Source organism: Papilio polytes, unplaced genomic scaffold, assembly GCF_000836215.1.
Source record: "Papilio polytes unplaced genomic scaffold, Ppol_1.0 DF823934.1, whole genome shotgun sequence".
Classification (NCBI taxonomy): Eukaryota; Metazoa; Arthropoda; class Insecta; order Lepidoptera; family Papilionidae; genus Papilio; species Papilio polytes.
The window spans coordinates 1,113,963-1,133,073 of record NW_013525270.1 but is presented as its reverse complement, the minus strand read 5'-3'; the positions used below and the strand labels follow the sequence as shown (position 1 = coordinate 1,133,073).

The 19,111-nt window shown below is 33.2% G+C and overlaps 1 protein-coding gene across 1 annotated transcript in view; it reads right to left on the bottom strand.

Annotated features, from left to right (window-relative positions):
- LOC106101964 (headcase protein) overlaps window positions 1-19,111 on the bottom strand; it is a gene marked incomplete at its 5' end in the record, with an annotated part of 54,218 nt that extends 35,107 nt beyond the window's left edge. Inside the window, one exon of the mRNA XM_013281355.1 lies at window positions 19,077-19,111. Coding sequence (XP_013136809.1) covers window positions 19,077-19,111 — 35 coding nt within the window. The remainder of the gene's footprint in view (window positions 1-19,076) is intronic.

The following is a 19,111-nucleotide window of genomic DNA, read 5'->3' as shown; positions in this document are numbered from 1 at the left end:
GTTCTGTTTACATTCTCGAGCCGATAACAACAAAAAAAAAAATAACACCGCGATAACGTTGATGCGAATATTTTATAATTCTCGCTTAATTTTTTAGCATCATAATTAAACTTGTTTTCGAACATTTTCGATAAAATTATGTAACTTATGTTTGTTAAACGATTTTGTCGACTTAAGATGCAAATCTAGCAATCTGTTTTTATTGTGAATCGTAGATTTTTGGGAATTTTCCTGTATGTTTTCGTTTTAATTAGCTCAGTGTCTGTGAATTATGTTGAAATTCCTATTTGAATTGAACTATACTTTTTAAGTAATCGAAATATTTTGTATATATTTTTATCATTACGAACGAATCTGTAACTCATTTCTTACTCGTTGACAGAAAAAATATTTGGTCGAGTGAACGTGTAAGGGTTAGTCATGAGAACAAGGCAACGGAAGTTCGCTCGGTTTAATGTAGGTAACCTTGGGGGCTCACAATGCCTTAGTTATTTTAATGTAATCAACAAAAAATGGTACAACAGACCGCGCGCCCGTTACATAAGCACGTAACATGATATCAAGTTTAACTTCCTGTTGTCTTGATATTTGATACCTCGAGCAATTCAGTGGAACTTTCTAACAGTTACATGGATTACTCATAACAGTGTTATTTAAAAAACATTTTTGCAAAGCAGATGTAGCAATGAGTTGACATAATTTCGTAACTTCATAAAACAATATTTACGTCTTGCAAACATTTATTTTTGATTTGTAGGCTTTTACGTTACAAGGACTTTTTTGGTACACACTTTATTTCCATTACATGTCTGTATAAATATAAGTCTAAAATATCCATGAAAGTAAGAAAAAACAAAGTATCTTATGTGTTCTTCCAAAGTATCCTCTATGATACATCTATGCCAAATTTCACCAAGATGCGTTCAGCAGTTTAGGCTATAAACTATAACAAACATCCATCCATCTTACTAATTTTTTAAATGTGAAAGTTTAGATGGATGGTTGGATGTTTCTTAGAGTTTGTAACTTATACGACTGAACCGATTTCGATGAAATTTGGTATAGATGTAGTGGATAGTCTGGAAAAACACATAGGCTACTCACCAAAGGACGGAGTCGCGGGCGAAAGCTAGTCTTACATAAATACGCAATTTATAAAATTAGTAAGTAGTAAGATTCAATTTATATTCACATACGAAAAAGTAAAATATTCTGTGCGACTGCGCATTTGTTTTTCAAATACAATGTTATAAAAGTGCTTGCTTGCGAGACAAACGTTTTTTTCTTCGAATCGATAGGATAGCGAATGCAACATGGCGAACTTGGCCTTGAACACGGAATAAAAATAGCGATGTTGTGTGTCGACTCGACTTTATATCAAAATTGCGGAGGGAGCGCGCGCCTCTGTAAACTGACGAATTATTTTATTTAACTCGGCGCCCGCGCAGCTTTGTTTACAACATTAAGGATAGGACATTTTGGATACATGAATATCTTACTTAGGAAATATCTCGTCTTTTATTTTATATGCCGTAATTTTTATTTATTATTTTTATATATTAAATTCAATACAGTACTGCTATTCCGAAATAACACATTTTCATCCGTGTAGTACTTAGATAAGTAACGAATAGTGTCACAGTTGTTAACTATGGTAAACATTGGTTGTTACTTAAGCGTTAAGAGCTATTGCGGATTGTAATTTGACGGACTTAAGATGTTTTATTAACATTTGCTAGAAACAAACACAACGTAGAAAATTTGAATGCATACTTGTGTCTTCATACTGGAGATGCAAAAAGTGTCGGATTTAGAAATACTTTCTTATTTGATTGATTGATTAAAATAAACAAAAAATTGAGACATAACGTTTGGTGGATACAATAACATTCATGAAAGGTTATCTAGAAGATAAACAACGAAAAGCATTTAGAGCGTACTCACACCTTTAACTAATCTATCGCACAACTGTTTAGTCGCGCCTTGATTCCTGTTAGTAGTGCGGACACTACACGATTTTTAGTTATGCAATTAAACAGTTGAATTGACAGCGAAACAATCGACAATCGCATAACAGTTGCGCGGTAATTTACTCGAAGGTGTGCGCCCAATCTTATAATACTTGTATTAACACAGTGGCCAACGTTTGTGCACAATTCAAAGCTATGTGTTTGATAAATTGTCAATGTTTATGTATGTATGTTTATGAAATCGTCTGACGTCAACTGACAATGAAACATATAAAAACAAAACCTCATAAATGTTGCGACCTTCTGCAGCAGAGTTTTAAGAACAATATTTACAGAAGCAAAGCAAATCTAAATGAAACCTTTAAAACGTATATTTAAATATATACATTGACACATTGCAGTTACACGAGTAAATTCTATTTTAAACATTTAACAAATCATTAGAGCGGGCGCACACTTCACTAAACTATCGCACGACCGTTGTGCGATTGTCGATTGTTTCGTAACCAATTCAACTTTACGTGCACAACTAAAAATCGAGTAGTGTGCGCACCACCATATTAGCACATAGGAATCAAAGCTCGACTAAACAGATGGGCGATAGTTCAGTCAAAGTTGTGCGCGCTCTTTATATATGCAGAGATATCGTAAATTATATAAACTAAGAAGCAGTGGTCAAGTTAGCAAATCTGTATCTCGTAAATTTACGTCTTGAATGTATCGCTTTATTGTAAGCAAGCGTACAGATGCTTAAGTTTAGTTAAGATAATCTGTACGTCCATTGTGGATTGAAAGTGGCGGTGGGAGTCGCGCGGGAACCGGTCCGGCGCTTTCTCATTGAGCTCAGAGCATTCAGCCCACGTCGGACGAGGGTGCAGCCGGCAAATAGAACTAGAATATCGTGATTGGGGGTCAACACTAACGCTTAAGGCTAGAAGGTATAAATTATCAGTTAAAGTTTTCTAAAGCATTACTTAATTATAAATCAAAATAATCGTCAATTCTTTTAACAAATATTTGTTGTTTTTTTAACTTAGATTTTGCAATAGCAGCCAAATTTGTCGCATGTGTGACATAAAGGTAAGTCGTGCATTCAACAAAATGTATGTCGTCAAGGTGCCTTTGTGGCGCCATTTGAATACAGAAGGAACGTGCTTCGAAATTTCCTATGATACGCCTACACAATCGTCAGGTATGCGTTGATGTTGACGCCATGTCAATACATGGCTTGAATTTGCAGCCATACTTGTATTGGACACGCAAATCGAATACTTAAAAAGTAGTTTTTTTATGAAATCAAATATAGGTATAGTAAACAGTGATGTGCATTAAAATCTTGTTTTTTTAATTCGTCAATTTGAATGTCACCTATAACAGAGTAAAAAACAATTAGTAAACATTTTATTTATCCAACACGATATACAAAAGTTCACAAGACGATTGTACTAAAATGTAATAAATGTCGAATACAAAAAAGATTCTTATCTGCCAGCTGTATAAGGTAACAAAATGTCTTACGGTTTTTTTTTTATTAAAAAAAATAAACGTCATGAATTCGCGAGCAAGGTCAACACGTTATTAAGTACCATTAATACCTGTCAGATATGCTCCGTCGGTTTTGCTAAATATAAATGAACAATAAAATATAATCAATAGTGCCCACTTGTAATATTTTATAATACGATCGAATGATAAAAAACTTTTATATTGTTTACATAACATTGAACAAAAGAAATACAAAACAGCGTATTTATTGTGGAAAATAACTTAATAGTCACAAAAAAGGAACCACAGCTTATAAATGTTGCAAAGCGCAGTTTTAAAATTAGTCTCATCAACAGAGCCATTTGCGGTGGCGGATATTGACTAATTTTATTATCCGCTTGTTTTTAACGAAAAAAAAAATACGCTTTTAAAAATAAGATCTTATAATCTGTTAAGGCATTAATTTTAATGCAATTTTCAGAATTAATTGCATACTAATTTATTATTTTTTGTATCTAAATAGCTTGAGTTGAATTATATTACAGTCTATAGTAATTTCAAGCAGACACAAGACAATATTTCTTTTACAAATAATGCGTCCCAGTCACGATGCAACCTGCAGACGATAAAGGCGGGCGAATTCCAGCCGTGTTGAGCATTGTAAACAAGCGAGACCTTGGCCTCGGCCGCACAATGGGCCCCACTAAATTCGATTACCTAACATGCTGCGCAGTTGTTTTGTTCACGATTTTTACCATATAAAGCGAACCGACGTTCGCCCCTTCATAAAATGTTTTTAAATTCGTGAATAAACGCCTTTAAGATCAAAGCTTAGATAGAGTTTTTCCGAACGGCCTTTATTTTATTTCTTTGTTAACCTAAATACCTTAGGGGATGTATAAATTACTGGAAAACAGATGTAAAAAATGTAGCGCACTTTTTAAAAATGTGGAAACTCGATCAAAACAATTTTTTTGCAAAATGAATTATACATGACTAGGATTAATAGCGTATGGGTTCTTATGAATACTGTAGAACCGGAAATCATAGATACAAACTTCGTTCAAAATGTATCTCAGAGTATAAACATTGAGATAACAAAGGCGGGTTCAAGGTCCGAACATAAGCCCTCATTAGGATTCCAGAAAGTGTTCCGCATCGTTCGCATCAGAAACAAAGGAGCCGATCGCTTTGGTATCGAATAATTTCAAGGTAGACTAAAGGTAGAATTCCCTCATTAATATCAACGAATCAAAATATTTCTTAGAAGGCGTTGGTTAAAGAAGCGGAATTCGCTTACAATATTACAAAACGTTACGATTTAATTCTTAGTGTTGATAAAATAATAACAGTAACTATTGACATTTTGCTGAAAAAAACTGTAGTTAGGATTTATTAAAAAACATTGAATTTATGAAATACAAAGTTTTATTTTAGTGAAAGCAATCATTAAATATTTTCGTAGTCTTTTAATTAGTTTTTTTGGTGGTTTACATTTACATAAATAAAACAATTGATTAAAAAAAGTCAATAACAACCAATATGTTAAATGAATAATGTGTTCGTTTTAATTAATAAATGTTACAACGCCGATAAATCAGAATAACGCTTTTAAAGTATTGAATATTATTTTTATTCTGTAATACGAAACCGGTTTGATATTTATATGCAATAACGTTTTAATACATCGAGATATTGAGAAGAAAATACAATAAAACGAAGAACCGGATTGGTTAGAGTTATCCGAAGTGACGTCAAACAAAACAAAATAGTAAAAAAAACGATATATTATCGAAATCGAACCAGTTTTTAAATATTAATTATTTTCGAAAAAAGAACGAAATGACACATTTTTTTACCCATTCTGGCCTCAATAACAAGATGGCTTCTTTTAGCGATTATACTCGAAATACAGTATGTATTAAAAAAAACGATACAAAAACATACAATCGATTTTATAAAGATCTTATTAAAACTACCTGATTCTGAGCAGGTTTTCTTATTAGCATACTTTTCGCGCCCTTTATAAATACCACTTGGTTTCCACAAATAAATAAAAAGTATGGAATAGAAACAATATTAAATCTACATCTTTTGTTTCGAAAATTGAAAATGGAACATAACAAGATAACTAAACAATATTCATATCGTAATAGGATAAACAGTTAAAGCTTATTATTTTGATCTTTAAATCTCTGAGTAATTCATATTTATAAACTGGACCGCATAAAAGGATTCAAATATGGCATTATTGGCACTTGACAAGAAGCGAGCGTTGTAATTACACATTAAGTTAGCGCGACTGATACTTGAAGCGTTGTTTTGCTTAGTACTTAGCATGACCAACCTTCAACTTGCACTCTTCAAACGCAAACGAACCGCGAATTTAACTGTTGACAAAATCAGTCAAGATGCACATTATATTGGTCAATTACTGACATCATACTAAAGTAATTTTCATACTTAATTAAAAGACTTTTAATTAAAAATAGTCTTTAAATGGAATATACAACAATTATAATAATTTCCAATAACAAAATATCATGTCTACCAACGATTATGCCATTGATTGCGACTAAAAGGTGCGTGCATTTAATAGCTATTTACAATGCAACAGTACTTGAAGACGGCGGTACCTCACGTTGCAATTATCTTTACATACGTTTTTATATTACAGACTAGCTGTTACTCACGATTTCGCCCGCGTGGAATTAAAAAAAAACACGCCTATGATATTCACAGATAAATTACCTTTCTTACGATGAAGGAATTTTTACAATCGGCCTATTAGTATTTGAGTTATTTAAATATGTATATACAAAAAATCTTTCCTCTTTATGTATTAGTAATGATATAGATAAAATTGCAAAAATCAGATCATAGTTCAGTACACCAATAGACATACTGAATTGACAACCGAAATGTTGTAGACTGTGTTAAAAGTGGTCGTGAAAAATGTAATTGAATATGTTTCCCGTTGGTACGGTCAACCTACTAATCAATCGGTCTAACGGGAAATATCTATAAACGATTGTAGGATAACATTTTCAGGTTAACCACGAACAAAACTCATTAACCAATAAAACACAATGTACGTGTGTTGCAAGAAGTAAACAAATCTATAAATACCATGAATTGCTTACGTAACGAATGCACCGAGCAAATGATTTTTACAACTGCATTTGTGTTGAGGATGGTAAGTTCCATGAGAAATGTTACGATCGTGATAAAATAGCTACTATTCCAGTATTTTATTTATTTATTTTATGTCGTCTATGAGTTCAGACGATAACGAGTCACGTTGGCGGTTTGAATTGTGTTACAATAGAGAAATGAACTATAATGATTCTCTGAAGTGGAATGAGGGACTTTGTACTCCACTTCGTGACCTATAGGTGAAACTAAACCGTTAAGACATAGAAAGGCGAAAGGCGGATCTTAAATTTGAACAACCAAAGTTTACAAAATCAAAATTTTGTTTTTATTTTTGAATCTGGTCTTCTTCCGAAACATTTTGTAAGCATCTTAAAAATACTTTTAAAACTATCACTGTTAGGTCAAATGGTAATAAAAAAAACGATTACTGACAAAAAAAACAGTACCTTTTTTAGAAAATTTATATGCACGGTAACAAAAATTTAGCAACGTGTTAATAATAAATCTAATTTTTTTTAAACATTCTTGGTCAAAACTCAGCCAGACCACATGCAATATTTTATATGTCTCAGCAGTACATGCTTAATTTATAAGAGATTAATGACGTTAATAAAATGCAGCTACTGACACACATAGGTTGTTAGCGACATGCTCTAACGCATAATTTAATAGTTACTCAAGGACCAGTGATATATTAAGACCTAGAAGCGACTTGCACGAATCTGACCTACGCATGTCTAATACCTTAACTGAAAAATCTCAACATATTAAAATTCACTTAAACAAAGTTTGTTTAAAATTATAATACTTACCAGTAACCAAAACAAATCAACTAAATAAACAATGCCTTTGACAAGCATTGCATTTATTAAGTGAGAATAACTAAACAAGCAAATATGTTAGGTTAAAATTTATTATTAACTAGTAGTCTATGCGTAAATACCAAATGTAAAGTGCGACTTGTATCAGAATTGTAAATTAATATTGAAATTTATTATAGAGACTATTGTGGCGACAGAATTTATTTCAATAAACATAAATTATAACGCAAATTGCAATAACACTATTTGTCATTCGGATTTAGTTGAAAAAACTACAATGAGAATAGAAAAGACAAAAACTAGACGTAACATGCGTAGGCATTTTATAACAATGCTTCACTATAATCGAAGAAGTAAACTATCAAGACAATGACAGCATTAATAAATTCCTATATCACAGTGACAAGTCAACGCATCCATAAATCCTAACCTCTAATCTGAACGTCAAGCCCAGCCCATCACAACAGATACCAAGAGATTTAGTTGCATGCATAGCAACACAAGGGCCATCTGCGATGTACATTTAAATTAAGTCCACTGCCAACCCAATTAGCATTACCGAGGAGACACTTTATGAGGGTTAGGCTCAAAAGAATGCATTTGGAAATTTAACCCTGTCTGGGAAGCCACAGTGAATTTAATCAAAAGACGACAAGCACTCCCGACAAGGGTAACGGGGAGGTTTTGAAATTAGACTTCGTTCCTGGAAAGGTTAGAACAAAAAGTATCCATTTTCAATGACTATCTAAGTAACAGTGTAATGCTGGCATTGAAATGCACAAGTTCTTCTATAAAATGAGCAGCTGCTTCAGATTTTTTGCTTAATGCATTTTATGGCAGAGACGCTTCCGACAAATTAAAAAAATCTGCAAGCAGATATTTGAATGACTAGAAAAGCGATAAGGAAATAGCGTTCTTGTTAGTCGGAATAGAGAAAATTGGACAATACGTAGAGGAAGGAGAGGAGACAAGTTGTCGTTTGACCTTTGGACAATGAGCGCTCGGTATACGGGCTCAACGAACTACTGAACTTTACGTATAACGGTTGCCATTACAACACAACATTCCCTGCGCGCACCGATACTTACCTTGTGAATTATCAACTGGCTCAGTGCCATATTTCAATACGATTGTTATTTAAATAAGTTAATTTAATATCCGAGCATGACACGTTAGTTATGCGTTGTGTACACAGACGCATTCTTCGTGAACGACCTCAATTAAGTCGCTTTATACGATTTATACTGATAAGTTCATGGCAATAAAGTGAATAAAAGAGCTAATTTTAGATTTATGATATAATATTGCTTTTATTGTGAATACAATAGGTACTTGAAACGCTGAAACATTGCACTTAATTAAATTGTTTACTCGGTCGCCGTTGGGATTATTAATGCACAGAGGTTATTTAGAAGACGATTTTAAAACTAGGTTGGTTGAAAATACTTATAAATATACAAGTTCAAATACTCAGTTTAATATACTAAATTACACAAGGATTAAGTGTCAAATATATCGCTATACCAGAATTTTTAAAATCATTGTCGAGAATAAGATAAAAATCGTAGTTTAAATCTCATGATTGAATTTTCGCAGATCGTATATTTTTTAATTCTGTTATTTAAAATCTCTTCTCGATATTCGTAAGCGTCTATCCAATTCGTGGACGTTTGCGCATGCGTTTAGATCGCGTGCAATCTTCGAAAGTGTACAGATAATGTGAAATGCAGTGACATCAGCTCGGCGCGGCAACACCGCATCTTATATTTAGCCCGGAACATAAAGCTTCGCTTACAAATTTAATTGCATCGACGATCGCCCGGCGCGCGACGCAAATAGCTTTGCCTCGGCCCTGAACCTACCCGAACTTTCTCCCGGTGCAGGCAATGCTAGCTGTTTAGTGCGTGTTTACCCTAAATATTGAAACACTAGTTCTATAGAACACTTGATATCAAGTTATGATGTTTATGTACCTTTGCTATTTCTCGAAAGAAATATTTTTTATGAGAAATTCAAGCATGCTTTCGCAGATCTAAAAAACTACGAACTACTTTAAGATGCCACTGAATATAGTTCATGATTGCTATGACATTTCACTTGATAATAAAAAAACTTCTGGTACATTGAGGGAAATAAACAAAGCAGTAACAATTAACAATGAAGACAAGCATAAAGCAATTCAAACTAGCAAGTAGCTAAGTCTTGAAAGTTACATTGAAAGCTGACACATGCATTGTAGGGACGGTCATAGCGTCCGTTCGAGGCGGGACTTGCAGGACTCATTTCGGATATTAATGGCTAAAATATGCATAGCCTGCTTTGAATTGTCGTTAGTTGCCAGACTTTGCAATGAATACTGTGCTGACCCAACCTAAATTGAATTGCAAAGTTAGCTTGATATTTTTTTGATTCTAATTAAAATGTTATCAACAGGGAATTGGTCCTTTAATCCTACACTCCATTTGGTATTAGAAAAATCATGATTCTAAAATCATATCTCGTTACTGATGAAAAGCTCATTCATTTCATTGTAAAAAATATTGCATCAGTATTGCAAGGTCTGCAATTAAAGTCACAAACAATATGACTGACATTCCCGTATCCGTTCCAAACATAATAGGTATAAATATGAATACAAAACTTAAACACATGCACCCACAAACAACAAAGGAAAGAAAACACAATCGTTGAAAGGAAGCCAATTGAAAATCGACTACTAAAACCAGACCCATGTAAACATGTTATGCGTCAAAACTTAAAGTGAATTGCGTCGCACCGAAATCGCACACAGGGTAGAGCAGTGCGTGTCCACGTCTCTGTGCCGTACACCACGTAAAATACACTCGAACACATCACCCGACACCACTGTGCATAATCACGGATATTTGCAATTTAAAACGCGAGGCGCGCCACTTTTTAAGCTCCGCCAACGTAAAAACGCATTGTGCGCAGACCAAGTCAGGTATACTCACACTGGTGTGTTTGTTGGTGCAAGGTCGCGATTCTCGCGTGACGCAGTTAAATCGCGTCGCATTTAAAGGAAGGGTGAAGGATACAGGGGGATTCAGCTGCAATTTACTGCGGACATGCGCCGTTGCGTCGATGACGCCCTAAGCTCAACTACGTACTAGGGTGCCACAAAGATGCCATGATCGCTTAAAAACTCGTAAAAGAATAAAAAAATATTAATAAGTCTAATGAAGACTCTTGGCATTTTCACATTGTCTTTCATTTTAGAATCAATGACTCCACATGTTCTTGTTGCAGTATCAAGGTAAAGCAACATTAATTTGGAACACAATCGATACAGATTATAAAAAGATTTTTATTTGCCAGTACAATGCATGAATGTGCATTCAATAAGTAGAAATAAAAACCACAGATTATTTTAAAATCGCTCTATAAGTACGACGCAGTCCTGATACGCACTAAATATTCGTTAACGATCCTGCCACCCTCTGCGTCATACGAGGACGGAACTGAATTGTCATTGAAGCACTTCATGCAATTGCTCAAACTGCGCAATTGACTAACAACGGAGAAAGCCGTTTATTTACTTATCCTCGATAATGCTTACGTAACTGGTTATTTTTTTTTAACATTATTTTACGAGAAGGACATTTTGAAGTAACGTCTTTTGATGGCATATTGCTATTTGAAAGAGCATTAAAATTCCTAAAATGAAAAACTATTTTATCCCATACATATATTTGTTTAATAAACCGTAAGTTAATCGAATTAAACTGACCATCCGTCATTTTTAATCTATTATCTTAGAACCTTTAATAAAATCACAATGTGGGATTCTTTGCAAAAACAAACTGCGTAAATATAGTACAAGAGTGTTTATATACTATTAATTTTTAAAAGGGTGTTTGTTTTCAGAGCTTTAGATAAGACTTGTGTGCTAAAGTTATCTGGAGAGTGAGTCAAACTGTTGATACGTTTGTTTGGTTAGTTGAATACAATCAAAATGTCTATATTTGTGTTTGTATCATGTGATACCCTTTACTGGCCTCCCCTCTTCAATTCTTCACGCGCTACTGAACGAAGTGACTCACGGCGTCGCCTCGCATCGCTTAAGGAACTATTATTAACAGCCTAAAAATATCATTTTTTTTTAAATTGAATTAACACTCGTCGTTCACAAGGAGAATCTAATTGAATTTAGCTGTCAGTTGTTTTAACTTAAGAACAATGTTTTCATTATAATCTGCTGATAATAAATGAAGTGACAATTATCTTAACAATTTAGCAAATATATCTTGGAAAGTGTCCGTTACACACGTTTCTTTTATTTTTAACAGTACGGTTGCACTATTCAGTTAAAAATAAAAGAATAAATTGGCAACCAAACTAAAACAATACATTCGATATTTGAAAAAGTATTTTCAGTAAATTAAAAAAAAAACAGTACTGATACCAAACTACGGTTTTTGAGTTAATGACCATTTAAAGCAATACGTGAAAAATCTTTCACATTAAAGCTTTTGGATTGAAGATGTTTACAAACAAGACATTCTAAAAAAAGTAATACGACGTTTGCCGATGGAATGCAAAGAAACGATTTTTTAGTTTTTTTACCACACGCATTTTCATAACAGCCAGCCCGTTGCGTTTTAAACAAAAAAAAATAGTACAAAACGCGCACGTGTGACCTTGGCCTTGGCCTTTCGTTTATCCGAGCTTTTTATAGGGGCGAGAGATCGCCGGTTATAAGCCAGTGCTGCGCCTTAACATAGCGTTATACCAGTTTCACACAAGGGTAGACGTGAGTTAGAATACACGCATGCAGTATGCAGTCAAAACAGTGCTGTACTGACTCTGTTAAATCGAAAAGCAACACCGCTCTGTTTACTGCTCTGTTACACCGGTCCTCCCGCGTGTGAAACTATCATTATGTTGGCCCGGTGGGCTCGTCTCAAGGTTACAAACATACGTGATCAGACTGCTTTTTGTGTCGCAACAATTTCGCGAATCGAATGGTCTTCTTCCTAGAAACAACTTTTGTCAGAAATTTTATAAACAAACGTTACGTTTTTTTTAAAACTAATAATTAACACGTGTCGATAAATAAGATATGAAAACGAAATAAAACCTTAATTTATGTCGATATTTCAAGTATAAAAATACATTAAAACGCATCTTAAAAATATTACTAGTGCCAGAATAGATCAAGTATAACTTCTTCACCTATTTTCAAGCCTCCTTTTTTGCGTCCTAATAGCATTGGATAATTTTATATGCAAATACTGTTTACAAATAAGTTTTTTTGTTTTTCAGTTCAACTACGTAGATTTTTTAGAATTCTGTTGGTCTTTGTTACAATACAAGTTTAATTCTAGAATGTTTACGCGTAACAGGAAAAATATAACTAATTATTGATAACAGCTCTTGATTAATAACTTTAGGTATAATCAAGATATAGGTATTTTGTGACTCAGTCTGCGAAAATCAACTTAATGAGCGGTGTTTTTTTAATTCATGTATGCTTACGAGACCAAGTTTTGTAACGAATGAGTGATTCTTGTTTGCTATGGAAATACACTTCAGACTAAGTAAAAAAAGTAATTAACAGTTAAGTAATATTATTTAACTTATTCAGTAACTTGAATACGAATGTAAATTAAGTTTATATGTTTGTGATTTTTTTCTAGAAGGATTTTTGTTTATAAGAAATATAAAACTTTAAGATATTTTTATACATCTTATTATTATTTTACAAAATTAGAATTAATATTTTATTTTTTATTTAATTAAAAAAAATAGTTGATATTCATCTAAATATTTGTATTCGCAACTAGTATCTTTTATCATTTTCCTAAGTGAATAGGCAAATCTTTTTTTTTTTTATATATAATATAAGGTGGCAAACGAGCAAGCGGCCACCTGAATCCGCCAAAATCCGGCGAAGCGACCGCTACCCATAGACATCCGCAGTTGCAGATGCGTTGCCTACCCTTATCTGACGGAGGAGGAGACGCACATAAAGAGGATATTTCCCCTTCCTATGCATCTCCTCCACCGTCAAATCCACTTCCCCTTCTCATCCTCCTCTTATAAGAAAAGGGTGGTAAAGAGTAATCTTCACGATTATAAAAAAAAATCTTCACGATTATGGCTTCATCTTGTTTATTCATAAAGTAATTGCTATCATTTATGTATTTATGACTCACATTTGCCCTCAAGACCATTTCAGTCCCACTGTATCATTTATTGAGATAGTGAATTGTTCGCTGATAATCTACACTACATTGTAGTTTGTATTTCAAAATAATTATAATTTGCATACTAAAGGTATTGACAAGTATTCATAATAACCGCAATAAAACTTAATTCAACTGGATGAATCTAAAAAGAATGGTTAACTAATTTCATTATTAGCCTCATCTTTTTTCGCATTTTTCTATCAAATATTCATGTTTCTAAATTTTGCAAATACTGTATTAAATTAATAACACAGTTGTTATCTTCTAACATGCCAATTGGATTTTTTTCTATTTTTTAGAAGATAGGGCAAAAGACCATTATTTCGCCTTATAATATAGACTCCCATGGACATCCACAGTACCAGAAAATGGAATATGCAAGTAACTGGCACGCTTCCATACCAGGCACAGGCATGAGTGAATAACTATTACTACCTCTTATGCCAGTGCCCATAATGAAGATCCAAGTTAGCATTTTACGCAACTTGACTCTGACAATGTCATACGAATTCATTGACATTTTACTGGAATGTGTGAATGATTTTTTTCACTAGCTGGCCTAACATTTACTACCACGATTTAAGGAACTTTAACGGAGTTGTAAGCTCATTTTGATACAGGTATCAGTTTATAATCGAGCAAACACATAAATTACATAAACCATTTGAATTTTTAAACAATACCATATATACATTCATGACTACAATGATAACATTGGTTATTAAAGAATGTGTGAGAAAATGGCATTTACATGCCTTTAATGTAAATATTTACACATTTTTCATAACTATAGGAAGAATCAGATAATCCTAGATTAATGAAATATCGCTTAATATCAGAGACATTGTCCTCCAATCTTTAATGAACACTGCACAACACTTTCTAACTGGATTGCAACGATTTACAGAGATCTACCAATTGATTTTATACGTGCGCACAACCGAAGCGCAGACAAATGACGTCTTTGATCGCCGACATATCGATTCGGGGTTGCCCGCTCAAAAATTCAAACAATAAGAATTTAACAATTTCAAATGTTGCCAGCACTCATTATTTGATAGTAACTTTAATCATTCAAATATTAATAATCCCTTCGCGCCGATAGATATAATTAGATGCACAGAGCATCCTAATAGAGAGTAATGGATACAGTAACTGGAAGCAAAACACCTCGCCGCATATTAACCGCCTCATTATTTAAACTTCTGATTAAGTATTCGTAACTTTAAACACACATTATACGTTTATGTCTTCATAGGAAGGACAAGTTTTTGATACAAAATTTTCAATGGCCATATCATCTGGACAAAAGCAGCATAATGTAAAATGTATTTTTATAAAGTTTTATCCTTCTGAAGTACAAAATCCCATGGTATTAATTTTTATGCAGCAATGTTGCAACTTTTATGAAGTAGCCTCGAGACTTAAAAAGCCAATAGCTTCTCCGCTTTTACTTTTAAAACAATCCTTTACAAAACTGGAAAGTTGTTGAATGAATCTTCTTGAAAATCCTGTACAATATTTTTTTTACTTTATGCTTTACATTATAAAATTAAAAAATATAATACATTTATATACAGAGAAGAAAGATACAACAGTCAATGCAAAGTCGTGTCCCTAAGTAGTACTGACGAGGTTATTTTTCGTGTTGCTTTTATGGGTCAAGACAACAGAATAAAAGAATCGGACGTCATGCGGTCTTCGCCCACGATTCAATAAAGCTTGACGGTATAAAATACCTACAGCACCTACGCTTATTGCTTGATTAGAGATACAATTCACGTGTATTGTGCTGTATGGTAAGATTGGAATTTCAAGGAAATAATTGTTCTCTGACAAACGGCAATGATATCGTTCGATAAAAACAATTGAATTGAATTTAAGTTACATTTTAAGAGCATAATAAACGAAAAACACGTGAGAAAATAAATAATTATATCGTTATACGTGATTTAAACCAATTATTCTTGACCTCTTAATCTGTTTTACCTTGCTACTAACAAATTGACTGTCATAAAAATAGAAGGTCCGCTTTATTTCTCGGTACTTTATGAGTAGTGATTTTTATGGCATTGTTTTATTTAAAATATCACGTTAATTTCTTACCATACTTTAATCACCTCTAAGTATCATAAATCTTAGCGTGATATATAAAAAAAAAACATAATATCTATTCAAATAATTACGCTCTCAAGACTATAACTTCAATTCTGAATTTGGCATAGATGAAACCAGAGAAATATTGTAACTGTTAAGTATTTATGGATAAATCATAATTAAAACAGCCGACAGGGTTCAAAAGGATCGGTTTGTGAATATCTGTGTACAATAATAAGATATCGATACGGAAATCGTGTGGGGTCCAGGTTATATTGTGAACCGATCCTGAAATACCGGTCGCATGCCGAGATAAATAGCATTTCGTTTGGTGCAATACAAAAAGGAGCCGATCGTGAGAACTGGTTTTAATAGTTGCGATATTTAATTTATCATTGTGTTATTCCTGTTGTTTTCGGAGTTGACAAGCGGTTGGCTGGTAGTTCTTTGATTTGGAGACCACATCTAAAATCAACAAGATTTTACGAACGATATGTGACGATCATCATAATAAATTTGTAAAATCATAATAAAGTTGTAAAATCCATTTACAATAAGACTACCCACTTAAAAAAAGTAAAATAACAAATATACAGACGAACTGAGTACCTCCTTTTGTGAAGTCGGTTAAAAACCATAACATCTTCCTCTCGAATAACAATAACGTAAAAAAAAATATACAAACACAATCCCTGAATTATCATATACTTTGTAGTACATGCAACAAAGTTTGCTTACAAATATAGGTACTTATTGAGGTATAATGCAATCATCAATGCCATTGATTTGACATTCAAAGTTATATAAATGTTTAAACAATTTAATCGTTGTGCTACTAGTAAATAAAAGATCAAATTAAACAGTCGGGTCGGTCGTAAACAAAGTAATCTTTAGCCGCGGGTACTCGACGATTTATCGTGAAATATGTTTATCGTTTTTTATGCAAATAACAGGAAGTTTATAATGATGTCCTTAATAAATAATTATTTATAACAACCCCATTATACAAACTCCATTCAGGAATATGCAAATACTTCTAGATTTCAACGTACCTAACATAGTAAAATTCCAACATCTAAAATTTATCAGATATAAGAAAGGGCTTAAATTATACGAAAGAGTGTAGGTTCGTCAGCATGATGGCTCGAACGCTCAATTTGTGAATTGCACTGCACATTCAAGGGCGTATTTATAGAAGGGCTTGGCGCAGGAAACTTCCGTAGGGCTCTTTTTAAACCATGTGCACCGTACTGCGAACAAGTACCTTCGTTGCAACTTAGTAAAAATATATAAGGAATAAATTATCTTCAATCTACATCAAGTTACGAGTTAACGAGGGATTTTTTTAATCTTTTTTTAGATTTTTCGATATGTAATAATAACGCTAGATGGGACATTTTTGTATGTTTTACTGAAAAAACCTTAGTATAGTTTTTAATCATATTTTTCTCGTAACTCCTTATCGTATTTACTTTAAAAATGCATGAGCGAAGATAACGCCGTTATGACATGCGATAACCGGTTCACGTTCTATTAATACATTTATGTTATTTAATTTCAACGTAAAACTCGATAATTTTTTACTGAAGCGAGGAGAGAAATGTTATGAAATACGGCAAAAAAAATGAAAAAAGAAACAATTTGACCAATTACTCCACTAATTAAACTTCATATTAAGGGTTTATGTCTAAATTTTTACCATATTTTAAGTGTTATCTCGTAACCAAAAAAAAAGTTTAAAAAACATGCATAACAAAAACCTTCGGAACATAATGAACTTTTGCGGACAGAAACCGCAACAATTCGGGATAGAGGCAGCTGGTTGGTAATTTGGGGAAAATGCATTTTTGGAATACGAGTGTGTACGGGAAACGGAAACCAGCTGTGCGCTGAGCGGTTAATGTACGGGAACCGGTCAAATTGCATTTTTAGGGCTCCACCAATTTCAGCGAGTGCTGTCCGAGCGCGGATTAAAACACTTAAAATGCAGGATAGAAAAGCAAAACAGACCTTTCTTCTGCAATATTGGACTTTGCAAATATATTTTCGTATGTTGTTTCATACGTTAGAGCTGTTGCAACCATATTAAAAAAATGTGACTATAGTTTGCAGCTATCGCTCAGCCTTCCTATCGTCAAAATTAAATGTTTTTTTGAACTATACGTATTTACTCTCTTATTTATTTATTTGGTTCTTTTACTCAATAAAAAAAAATCGACTTAATTGAACACTGTTACCAATAACGGTAGACCAAATAAAATTTCATTTAAATAAGTATACAATAATAATCGACTTAAACAAAACTTGGTAGTTTTTTCTTTTTTTTTTTAATTTTTTTAATTTCTTTCATAATTATTTGTATATTGTGTTTAATGGCCGCACGAGACTACAGATTAAATATTTACGTGCATTACAAACAAGGGGGAGTTATTGATATAAGTGCAATAATTGTTCTCTTACAGCGTGAAGTGCGAAAAACTACTCAGGCTGCCTATTATAGCACTTTTAGCTTTTTGATATATAATTGTCGTAAAAATACGACTTTGTAGCATCACTCGACATAATAATGTAATAGTCAGATTAAAATTGAAGCTGGAATAATTTTGATTCAATATATTTTAACAGTGATTCGTTTTTTTAATCCTTAGTAATATCGCTAAAATATTTACATATCAAATCATGATATGTTACAACACTATTTTAAAGATTATTTCAAAATTATTCGCCATTCAACCAAAATGTTGTATCATGTTCGTAAAAACTTTTTAAAACATTGCACTGGTCGTAAATCCATTACAGGCGTTTCCCAGTTACATAAATAAATACGTCTGGTAGTTTTGGTTAGTATTTGGTAGTCAACTATCTCTCAATTCGAGGTACAGTGGGGACGGGGCCGGTTTCCGAACGAACTAGCCGGCCTGAGACTTCCAACCAGTTTCGCGCCAATTATGTGCCGCTGTTATTCGTTACGATATAAACAAGCGACAAGAAATGCATTTAATATGCCGTAGGCGTTTTACGTACACAACAATTTAACGTATAGGTAATTTAGTAGTTACAGTATGTAAGATGCGAAGTCTCCTCCGATAAATTAATTCCCAGAAAAGATGAGTCGATTTATATTTAAACCATCTGTTCCTTCTTGTTCTTGTCGTATTTTAAACATGTCGGGACTTGCAACGACAAAGCTTCGTTGTAAACAGTCATAATGTCTACCTTCATTTAAATTATTTATGTTAATAGATTGATGTTGACTATAAATACATAGGTCGATGATAAGCGCAGTGAGTTAAGACCGGTCTGGAGTCTGGAAGAAACAAAGAATTAAAAATACCTACCTAACTCTATCTGAAACGATTTCTGGTTTGGAGTT